At 39.3% G+C, this 12,518-nt stretch overlaps 1 protein-coding gene across 7 annotated transcripts in view; it reads left to right on the forward strand.

Annotated features, from left to right (window-relative positions):
- LOC136878734 (PRL-1 phosphatase) overlaps nucleotides 1-12,518 on the forward strand; it is a 364,304-nt gene that overhangs the window by 320,145 nt on the left and 31,641 nt on the right. For 4 of the 7 annotated variants that reach the window (XM_067152183.2, XM_067152188.2, XM_067152189.2 and 1 more), the window contains exon 2: nucleotides 10,747-12,073. In XM_067152183.2, the coding sequence (XP_067008284.1) occupies nucleotides 11,945-12,073 (129 nt within the window). In that variant the 5' untranslated portion in view covers nucleotides 10,747-11,944. Of the gene's footprint in view, nucleotides 1-196; nucleotides 422-10,746; nucleotides 12,074-12,518 lie in introns of those variants that run through there. The other 3 variants (XM_067152190.2, XM_067152186.2, XM_067152184.2) reach the window with 3 other exon arrangements.

The following is a 12,518-nucleotide window of genomic DNA, read 5'->3' on the forward strand; positions in this document are numbered from 1 at the left end:
TACTAGAAGCGACTCGAATAGTATGGTGTTCAATGATTTGCATTTCTTAGACTGACTCTGGCTGTTCGCCAGATTCTATTTATAGCAGGGCATTTAGTTTTATCTGGTTGGTAAGTCCTCGCGCATTCTCATCGTGGTAGTGGGAGCGATTTGTTGCGGGAGGGAGGGGAATGGTCGGCCTCGGCTAGCAACGATTAGGGCTGCTTCAGTAGTGCTCCGGTCTGTTGGCGGTTTAGAAGTGTGTTCGAGTCTGTGCTATTCTCCCGAGTCTTGCTTAGGAGATTGCTACCCAGTGCGGTGCTGGCATGTGATGAGTGCCATATCTTGTTTTAAGTTTCTATCAGTGACGAACTTAACTTGTACTTCCATGGTGGTATTTCAGGATTCTACGTCCGCTGGAATTCGCCACAGCAAGCAACAGGTAAATTAAATGCTATTTGACTTAATATTAGTGATCTTGTTCTTCCACTGGGAAACAATAACCGCTTCTACACTCAGCTAGTACGTTAACATGTTAACTGCATGAAATCGAAACTTTAACATTCGTTAAATGTAATACTATCCCCGTAGGTATGATGCAATTTATCTGAATGAGAATACGATAAACAGATTATAATCCCACTTACCGGTATATCGGCGCGTGATACTTCACCTAGACCTACAGTTCATTTCGACAAACTTTGCTCGGATATTAGACTTGTTTTTAATATTGAAGTCGATGATCTACGGTATGTGATGCATGTAATACTAGTTTAAAATGCATTGTACGTTGTATATACTTAAATTCAAATGCCGACTAAGGCTAGTATATAGTTTGTTTGCTAATTTGTGCCTGGAAGCTCTAGTACTCTGAACCTGTTGCGTTGTATCCACTAAGAAAATTCAAGTACGTTTCTAAAAATACTCAGCTTTTTAAAAGTGAATTCACGTTTCACTAATACTGTTTACTGCCTCATCTCATGAAATTTTATGTATTTGTCATACTAATTTAATTTGACGTTAAGAGTTTGTTTAGCTTGCCTTCAGTTTCATAACTTGCTTTCAAATGCGATTGCCGTGCTAATAGAACGGTATAACTTTGTCTTCAGTGAACACTGAACGTGAGGCAGATCTTACCCTTTCACACACTATTTCACTTTGACATTCATTGATCTGGAAAGGGATTTGGTGATTTACATGGACTGTGTACTACTTGAAACCACAGTTTGAGAGTTTCGAAGTTCCATCGTGAATTAAATATATCCCGATTTGTCTCTAAATTTAATATCCCTCGTTTTGTCAGGCATTAAGAAGATCGTTCTATCGTGGTGGCATTAGACTGTGTTGTACTTTTGTATATTCCTACTTTATGACTATTTTTATAGACTCTTTCGAGGAATTGTTTCGGCTACTCGGACGTCTCGTAAATAATATGCCGTTCCTGGCTAGACCTGGTGTTTCCAGTACACTGTATAATCTGTAATGGACAAGATCAAATCAACTTTTATTGACCTCTCTGTGTCATCCTTGGGCTTTGACGATATGAAAGTAACTGAGGTATGAGCTATGTTTGTAATGGCATTCCTTATGCTGCCAGTCCCTTTTATGAATGATGCGAAAATGTTACTCATAGGGTCAGATGGTGCATGTATTTAAGTGGGTTTGGGAGATTTGTAATAGACAATTCTACGGCGTTGATGAAAGCAACGGAAAATATCTAGCTCCAAATTCTCTCTTCTGGGTCGCCTGGGCCATCTATCACAGCTGATGGCGTAGCTGTGGAGGATCAGATTTGCCTCCGGCCTGAATAAATATTTTTACATCGTTATGCCCAACTGGGCACGATTTAACTTAATTAGTTGATTAATTTTTTTCTTTTCCCAGTATCTGTTGGTAAAGCTATTTTTCTTCGTGTTTCATTGGCTCTGGTTTGAGGTTTTTCTGCAAATTGGTGATTGACTAATATTGTGTCTAGATTTCTTTAAGTTTTGCCTGTTATCTCGGATGTACTGGAGGTCTCGATCAGTTCTTGACTTTCAATGAGATGGCAAGGTTGAAAATTTCAATGCTTTCTTTCTGACATAAGAGATTTTAGTTTCAGAATGCCGATATAGCTCATGCGATTTCTTTTTCATACGGTTTACCTCGATGCAGCCTGGGCCGAACATTTTCCTTAGGATTTACTTTTGATTTTCTGTCTCTTTAGTGATCTGCCTCTACTGATACAGGTTTCCCATCCATATAATGCTTCATGTTGGATAACTGTTACAGTGTCGTCATTAGCAGTTTTATTACTTTATTATAGAATATCATGTAGACATTATGCCTCTGAAGAAAGTTTGCATTTCGTTCCTTATTTTATTACTAACATTTTCCCACGTACTACATTCTATTACTGTAATTGTCTCATGGCTAACTTGTGGATGTGCTGCAGGTATTTAGGACATTTTGTATGGACTATTCGCCTTCTGACCTTAAGCACGTGTCGGTCCAAGAAATGTGCAGTTATCTGTTGCATAGATTGACCTACTCTGGAGCATGTAGGTTGAACATGAAATGGTTCAGTGGTTCTATGTTTCTTACTATACAATATCAAATTCGTGTATGGCGCCCTATTTAGTTGTCCTAGTGGTCCAGACGGCGTGTTCTATATCGGTCGGTATTGGGTGGGACGACCACTGTTTGAGGGAGGTGTGCAGGGTCGTCCTCCCTCATGACGTATAGCGCAGTATCGTCGGCGCATGGCCCAGAATAGCTCCTCCCGCCCTCGATCAATAGCTTCGGCAAGGGAGGATTATCACGACCCCCACCAGAGCGCACCATCACACTTATAGACGCAAACACACATAGGCAGTCAGCCCGCCAGTCTAGCGGCATTTATGCATTCAATAAATTACTTTTGTAGTAAGTACACTGTACATTTGCCGCCGAAGTGCCAATTTTAGAGAATTGAGTCATTCAGAGGACACCTGACTGCGTGAAGTACCTGCTGTTTTGATTTTAATGCTAGTGTATTAACCATACAAGTGAGAATAATACGGTAAAAGGCGTCCGGGCAATAAAAGGTCATTGCCTATATGTATCAAGCCCCTTTGCGCTACAACCATAATGGCCCATGGCTTAACAAGCGACCACTATTCAGTCCGAAGGCCTCCAATAACGAAGTGCCGCGTGGTCATCGCGACTATCTTTTGGGCTGTTATTCCTGGCCTTCTAGACCGGGGCGCTATCTATCAATAGCCCCTAAATTATTCGCACGTAATCTGAACGGACCTCGAACCAACTCAATAACCGCATTTTGGAATTGTCTGTAGTTAAGTTTCTTCATTAAGGGTGGATTGGTCATGGACTGTCTTACTGCTTGAAACGTGCAGCCATTACGGAACCTCGGCATATCCACTTGTTAGACGGTCTCTTTAAATGTTTTCTTGGCCTATGATTAACGCACACTTTTTTAAGACTTCGACATTGTTAGATTGTAAGGCCTAGGCCATTTTCCCGCCTTTCATGGCGTTTAAGTCGACACACTGATATGGGTTGGAGATCATACTTTTGATTTATACTGTCCGTGTAAAAATGCCGTAAACTGAAGCAACTGACAAGTTCAGTTTTTGAAATTGATGTCTGCACGAATTTTCTTTCGCCTAATGACGATTGTCGCAGTAATTATCCTCACCGAACTGGCAGATCCGAAAAAGAAAAGCGATGAAACTCGAAGAATTTTCGTTTAGAGAGCTGTTAATTTGGTGCTTTGGTTCCTATAGAGATTGTGTATTTTAACATACAATATAAGTTTGGCGTTGAACTTACTGTATGGGGCTCAGATTAGGTGATAGTATCAGTATTGCTCCTTATTTCTTCTAGGTTGCTTTTTTGTACGTGATTTTCACACTTCCAACTATTGTACACTTCAACGTGTGATCTCGCCTGACGAGATCAGGTGCAAAACCCTAACCTAGATTAACAGCTCGACCATTAACACTTTAAGGTATTGTTTAAACCTCCTATTGATTGCGTATTTTGTCTGTATACTGTACTTAACGTGATCTGTATGTATTCATTGCTGATCATGGGGAATCTTATACTTATCCTTTCTACAAGAGTTTCTAGACAGTCTGGTTTCATTTCAACATCCAACTAAGGCTAGAATTTTTGATGCCGAAGACTAAATTCTAGATGTCAACCTTAAATTCTTCACGGTTACAGCAGTATGATAGCCAAGTGACTCACTGGCTTCTCACCCAGGTGGCCGTGGTTCGAATCCCGACCAATGCATGCGGATATTTTTAAATAAAGGATTGCTTTCCCGTGGTAGGGATTCCATGTAAAACTGAAGGTCCCACGGCTTTGATCACGATATCAACAGTGACGTAAAACTAAAAGCTTGCATGCTTGCTTCTTTACTGATGTATGTTGCATGCAGACGTAGCAAAAATCGAGCTTAGATTTGAAGAGGTTACAAAGGTCTTCCTAGTTGAATTTACGCCCGCTGCTTAGCATAATCGTGATATACATTCAGTACGTTGTGAAACTGGTCTGATCGTAGCTCTGTCTGCAGATCATTACTCAGCATTAAGTACGTGAGAAGAGGGAATATCCCGTGACGTGTGTGGCTCCATTGTTAGCTAGCTTGCGGCGCCGGTAGTTCAAGGAACTAAAATCTCCCGCCGCTGACGAGGGGATTCCACGAACTTGTTACTTGTTGGAACACGCACACTATTTAGAATGAAAGTGGAACCGTTCATCTCTACTTAATACTTGTTTTTAATTAGTAATTTTAATAAATATGTACAGGCCATGCGAGTGTACTCCATGAAATTTGCTCGGGAAAAGTTTGCAAACCTAAGTACCGCGTTTGCATATTCCTGTATTCTAATTTGTTGGAGTATAGAAATTATATAGCGTATCACCCCCATGATATTGCAGAATCGGTTCAGTTCCATGCTACTTGTAAATAAGTGTAATTGGCCTTGGAACTTGCCTCGGTGTTTACGATTGCGGAATAGAATAAACATTTTGTCGACTAATTTAAGCTAACGGTAGAACCCGCTTTTATTTGGCTCTAACGGGACTGGATCCCATCCATATAACCGAAAATACGAAAAATTCGGTAACTCCCTAAATACGTTTATGTGCACTTTTAACCACACTGTTAACACGCAAAGCTAAATTGAGCTGCTCTCGGCATCAGTGGGGAAGGGGAGTTCTAGTCTAAAACAAAGGAACATGATCACTGACAAGAAATCCGGGCCTATTTAGAAATTCCCCCCCCCCCACCCCCCTCCCGAAATAATCTTTAATTTCAAAATCACGCCAACACGTTTCCTTTTTCATAGACAAGTATAACAAAGTATAATTTCTAATAAAATTATTTTTACATCAAGATGATTCGCCGACGCAATATTTTTAAAATGATGCATGTTAATTATAACTGAAAAATAATTTCAGAATACTAGTCTTAGAATTAAAGAATGTTAAGTTTCTCAATGAAATCCTTTCAGATTTAAAGGATCACTCATCTTAGATAAAACGGTTATGTTTGCGTGTAACTTTAATGTAGAAATATTATCGAATAAATCGGATACCTTGTTTAACGGGATCCAAATGAAAAATTGCTGCACATATAAAGTCATTGGCTCTTGTGTATCAGTGGTAGTGCCAGCCTCCAGATCCTAGGATCACGGGCTCAACCCCTTTACATTAGTCGTATGTTAGCATATATATCTGGTATTTAATTAACTCGCTTATAGATAGCCCAACAGAGGGTCCTTTGTTATTTGGTAGAGTAAAATGGGACGTCGAAATAATAATTAAAATCATAATTAAATTATTGTACGGATCAGTTGCATACTCGGTTGAGGTAGCCTATCACAGAGCCTGAACAGCATGTGTGTGAGACTACAGGTGCATCCGCGCAAACAAATTTTCGTTAAATTTGTTAATAAACACCGTTAACCAACAATGTTCACGGACATTTTTGACTGTTAAACAAAATAGCGCGTTTAACTTTTAGAGCATGTTGAAAAACTATATTATTAACTGTTGTGAATGCCACTTTTATCTTTTCGTGTTTTCGTTAACATTTTGGGACGCACTTGCGTAAGGACGCAATTACAGCACGCAAGCGGAATATGATGCTTTCTGATTTGTTCTCCACATCAGATTTATCTGTTGATCCATCGAGTAAGATACTGACATGAACTTTCCTTAATGCCACATATAGACTAAAATCTTCACGAAGATCTGAGGCAATGTATGAAATAAATTCTCTGAATCGGTAACATTCAACTTGCTTAACAATGCAACCAAACCTTCAAAATCAGTATAGGGCCTGTTATTTTTCGCAATATGATAAGATGCCATGAACAATGCATTCATATGCTGTAACATATTAGCATTAATTTCCTTTATGCACTTCGCTAAAAGTGCACATTCGAGATTTTTCATGAAACTTTCAGCCTCCTGCCGGCTCCGCAGTGTAGAGGTAGCGTGTCTGCCCCGGGTTCGATTCCCGGCCAGATTAGGGATTCGAAGTGATGACCACACGACACATCTGCAGGCCTCCGGGCTGAGCAGCGGTCGCTTGGTAGGCCAAGGCCCTCTGGGGCTGTTATGCCTTTTTTTTTTTTTTTTTTTTTTTTTTTCAGCCACCTGACACTTCGAGTGGGGATAGGATTTTTCGTATGTTTTAAACGTTTCCAGTTTAAACGGTCCTGAAAATCCGGACACAGCTTAAGAATTTTTGTCGGCAATACTACGAAAGTTACTGCATTTCGTCATTGCGCAGCCACGGTAGTAATTCAAGCTACGATTCTCTGCGTTGTGTATCATTCACATACTTCTCTGAATCAACAACATTCAACTTGCTTAACAATGTAACCAAACCTTCAAAATCAGTGTAGGGTCTGTTATTCTTTGCAATATAAGATGCCATGAACAATGCATTCATATGCTGTAACATATTAGCATTCATTTTCTTTACACACTTAGCTAAAAGTGCTGAAATTTCAGTTTGCCTGAAAACGGAAATTTCGACGTATTTTTTTAATGTTTGACCTATCATTGTCTTGAACACACTAAATTTCACGCTGGTCATTGTCGCCCTAAACACTACAATCGGCACTTCCATTAAGTGTTTTCTCACATTCACTCGCTTCTGTATCACTTTGTGTTAAGCCGGCTTTACATTTACGAGTAACTCGTATACGAGCGCTCGTATCCGAGTAGGAAACGCGTTTACATGTATGGTGCCTACTCGTATAAGAGTACAGTTTCCAATATGGCTCCAATCGGACGAAAACGTCTTGCTCTGGCTGGTATCTTGCTGTTGTGTTTCAAAACAAGACAACAGAAAGAAGCTAATAAAGTCAGAAGCGTTTGGGTTAAATAATCCTTGAAGAAAAGATCCGTTTTTGGAATACAGGAACATTTACCGGTTTGTTTATTTATTAAACGAGGGAGGAGATGGTTATAGAAACTTCTTAAGGATGGATTTTAGTACATTTTGGTAAATGGAGGAAATGACTTTTATAATACCGGTACCGATATGCTGAAGAGTGGCATATTATTAGTAATTCATGTTTTCCAGGTTGCTCCTCATATCTCCAAAGAAAATACTCAGTTAAGAAGTTGTATTAGTTCTCAGCTGCAACTGGCAGTGACTGAGACTTTTAGCTACCGGAGATAGCTACAAATCATTAGAATTCTTGACACATATATAAGCCTCAACTATTTCCTTGTTTATTCCAAAATTGTTGATTTTTAAACTAGATCCGTAGTTATGTTTAACATTTCCGCTATACCTTCATAGGCCTTATTTCTCGCACTGCACAGGCACTCCGCATTGTAGTATCAATGAACTCCTCCAGATTTTCACCAGATATCATGCAATATTTAGTCTCAGCCATTTTTAAAACAGTCGAACTCGGATGCAAGTCGGAAGCCTCTCTACTTTGATTGCTATTCGCATACGGGCTACGAGTTCGCACGAATCATCGTTTACATTTACGATTTCTTATCCGAGCCAGTCCGAATAGCCCACTCGTATAAGAGTTGCTCGTAAATGTAAAGCCGGCTTTATATTTACGGGCCCTATTCACGAAGAAATCCGAAAGCGTACAACTGTTTCTTACTCCCATCAATTTGTGTGGCTTTATTCGTTTCATTTTGCCGATTTTCTCAAGTATAACACAGGAACTTAAAATACACTAACGTTAAATGGCTTCCGAATTCGCGGGCTTCGATGTCTGATGCTACATTGCCAATTTTCCACAAACGCGCAGGAATAAACACAACCGTATTTCTAAAGTGCAAACTGTTCAATACCAAGATACTGTAATTAAATTACAAGTATAAATGTTCGGTGAAAATACAAGAACTGATAATCACGTACAAAAAATGGTCTACTTGCTCCAGTGGAGTATCTGAGATGGAGATGAAGTGTGGAAGGGTTGTGCCTGGTAAAGGTTGCGTCAGGACTTTGGTCTTTTGAACGTTAATGATGAGACCAAAAACGATCATATGCACCCGGCGGTTAACTGACTGTTGCAATTCCTCGGGTGTGAATGAAGATGATGGAGAATAGTCTGCAGTTGGGTAGTAAATAAACTTCAATTTGCAGTGAAAATTCTTCTGTTAGATTGCTCCAGTACTGTTCCTATACTTTGTCGTCGTCGGCTCTAACTCGTTTCCGAGTAATCAACTTCTTTCAATAAATTCACTTCTGTTTGTGGATGTACTTTCGATGGTTGAACAGGCCAATTATAGCATGGAATAAGTGACCACACAGATTGCACAGAATTGTTGGAGGATGTGGTTGTGCTGCAGTTTTCTTGCTTCCCTCCTGGCCTCTTCTCATCTGTGTCGTTCCCCTTCAAATAGATTGACAGCAACAGGGATGGTCCGGCACCAAATTGTACGCTTTTGAGCAAGTGTGTTCCAAGTTTGTGGATTGAGACCATTCATCTTCATAGTGTGCTTATGCTGGTTCTTGTAGTGCCTCATGGGGGCTCCACGAGGTCTGGTGACAGAACAAAGTTCACCATACAGGATTTGGCGCGGAAATCTGGTATCACTCATCCGACGGATGTGGCCAGTCCATCTACGCTGATCACCAATGATGGACAATTCTGTGCTCTTGACATGCACTTACTCAAGAACTGCAATGTTCGTGACATGGTCTTCCCTTTTGATCCAAAGGATGGATCAAAGTTTTTGTTGGCGGAAACGCTCAAGCGTTTTTTAGGTTGCGTCGGTAAAGGGTACAAGTTTCACAACTATACAGCAGTGTTGTGATGACAACAGCATGGTACACCATGAGTTTAATCTTCAGGGCAAGGTCTCGATGTGGTAGTCATCAAAATGCTGCATGGGGAGCACCAGTTCTCTTCTCCACATCTTGTTCAGTTACAGCACACAGATAGGATACTACCCAAGTACAAAAAAATGGTCTACTTGCTCAAGTGGAGTATCTGAGATGGAGATGAAGTGTGGAAGGGTTGTGCCTGGTAAAGGTTGCGCCAGGACTTTGGTCTTTTGAACGTTCATGATGAGCCCAAAAACGATCATATGCACCAGGCGGTTAACTGACTGTTGCAATTCCTCGGGTGTGAATGAAGATGATGGAATCATCTGCAGTTAGGTAGTAAATAAACTTCAATTTGCAGTGAAAATTCTTCTGTTAGATTGCTCCAGTACTGTTCCCTTTTGGCAGAAAAGAACACATGGATTGCATTTATTTTTAGTACTTTAAATACTTTCAATTTCCAAACTATTTAGATTAGGATTTCACTTTTAATGAATATAAGCATTGGAAAGGAACAAACAAGTGCTAAATCAAGTCTGAAATAGGAAGAAAAGGAACTCAACAGGACAAACAAGCCTGTTTATTGAAAGATTTCCCTTTGTGTTCATGTTTGCCCCCTTTTTTTAAAATGTTGCTCCCTCTTCTCATGCTGACCTACCATTATGTCCTGTTGTCTTCCTTTTCTTGTTCCTGTCTCTCTGGATCCATTAACCATATAGTTAGGACTGATGTGATTCATGCTCCTGCCATTTTGTGTTACACTTCATTATTTCCAATTGTTAATTGTTTGTTGTAGGGAGATATTAACTACCATTTAGGGATGGCTATTGCAGTTACTTGAAGCTCATTTCCGATGTATAGGCTAAAACTTGTTCATACAAGTTACCTTCTGCACTATTCATTTCAGCTCCTTTTTAACTTTTACACACTTTTCCTAAATGAGCTTTTTTTTCTTCTGTATCACTTTGTCTTAAAAATGCACAACTCAACAAAAGTTTGGAATATTGCCATAAATGTGTTGTGGTTAACACTCTTGTTTGTATTCTCAGGAGTAAGATAAAGCTCTCTCTACATATTTAACATTTTCAATGAGTTATATTGGATATAAAAACAAAATATGGCTTGATTCGATGTATCCTTTTAACTGGTATTTCAAACTTTTGAGGAGTGTATTTGTGAAGATTGTTTTCTGTTGATATATCCTGAAGCTGATTGTGACATGACTGTTAATTTCAAAATAGAGGGGCTCCATCACAAAAAGGGTATTTCAGAGGAAGAACAGTTTATGTTCCTTCTGATCTGTCATTCATATGATCAAGTTTCAGTTCAATACTCGGACAGTACAAGACATTGTATGGTATGATAGGAACATTTTTATTCCAAGTGATCAAAATAAAGTGCCCTTCTTGCACCCTAATGCTTCTTTGTTGCAAGATGGCTAACCGTTTATTTTTTTCTTTCAGTTTGGTGGTGAGATTGTCCTCACATACATGGAGTTCCAGTTGGACAGCGGAGAGTATTGCCAGGCTCAGCACAAATAAACTGATCTAAAGAGCTCTCCAACACTTGGGTGGAAACTAGCGACCGTTTCGCCTGCTTCATTCCACACACGGTTCTAACCAACCAGCATCAAGAAACCGCACCGGCAGTGCTATCTGGTGAGCCCCACAGGAAAAAAACTCACCTTTGTTGATCGTTTCAATGGGCTGAAGTTGGTGTCTTTATGAGCTTACTACTCCATCCTGAAATTAGTGTTTCCTGGGTGAAGTGTAATAAAAGATAGGATTGGTCAAGTTGTGCTAGGTTTTCCATCGGGGTCTCGGTAGACCAGTGGTTGCAGAGATTGGGGAAAGATTTGAACAGAGTGTGGCTTATTTTCCGGGCCCATCAGGTTGCCAAATTCGGTGCGAGTTTTGATTTCAAAAAAGAAAAGTAAATATTGTGAAATTGTGTGTATGTGAGCGAGTGTGCATCTTAACATATATGATCTATATTTTTTGTTATCGGTGTTGTATAGAAGACTGCTGTTTCTATATCTGTAAAATCTAGCAGTAGTTATCCCTAATTTAGGCTGTATAAAAAAGGGGGAAAAAAGTATTCCAGATACCCAGTTTCAATTTGGCATACATTTTGAACTGCCAGTACCTCTTCAAGCTTTGCTTTTTTATTTACTGCTAATGTCCAAGGCATTGAAAGAAGATATCAGTTCCATATATTGTTGTTAAAGTGTGAGTGAACTTTTTTTTGTGAAAACTCTAATTTTCTTTTGTTTCTCTTTTTTTCTCTGCTAGTTTATTTGGCCCACCCACATTCTTGCATATCAAGGAACTTCAGAACGATTAAACTTGAACTTTTAAGTCATTAGATCTGATATTTTTTTACCTACGAGAAAACATTGCAGTTTTGTTGACGTTAATTTTGTGTTAATATTTCGATTCGCTTGGTATCATTTCCCTCCAGTTCATGCAAGCTACCAAAAGTGTAAACGTGTATCTTCCAACTTTTTTTTAAAAGAAAAACTACTGAAGTGGACCTAGAAGACATTATTTTATAAACATATCGACTTGCCTTCTTTTATTCAGAGGTGAAGAAAGATAAATCCATTTCTCCTCGTCAACGTGTGTTCAGTTGAGTTCATCATTCCTTGGTTTTTGTTGTGAAATGTCAATGACTCCTAGCAACATGCGACTCAAGGATATTCGGCCTGCTCCCTGCGAAATAGAATACAAGAATATGAAATTCCTCATCACAGATCGACCCACAGACCAGACTATTCACAACTATATTCAGGTATGTTTCCTATTATTTTACAAGAGAGAACCTGTCTTCTGTATAGTCTGCTTGGGAAATGTATATCTGTACAAGCTGCAAAATTTTTCAGTTACTAAATTCTAAATTCACATCCTGAAAAGCTAATTTTTACATATTTGTTGCATTTTATACTCTGTAATATTACTAATACTTCAGAATAAAGAACTGACATGTAGTATTGGAACCAAAATGTAACTAAAAACCACTGTTCATTGCTCTTTGGAACACTTGGTATGGTCTACTTTGTCATGTTCAGAAACCCAAAAATTGGAAAGTAATATTTAAAAAAAAAAAAAAAAAAAAAGCATAAATAAATGCAAAAGTTTCCAATACTGTCATCTGTGCTTACACAATAGTCAAAACTGTGCATAACAATACTTTTGACCGGGCGAGTTGGCCGTGCGTGTAGAAGGCGCGCGCCTGT

The sequence above is a fragment of the Anabrus simplex genome, chromosome 8 (genome assembly GCF_040414725.1).
Source record: "Anabrus simplex isolate iqAnaSimp1 chromosome 8, ASM4041472v1, whole genome shotgun sequence".
Taxonomy (NCBI): domain Eukaryota; kingdom Metazoa; phylum Arthropoda; class Insecta; order Orthoptera; family Tettigoniidae; genus Anabrus; species Anabrus simplex.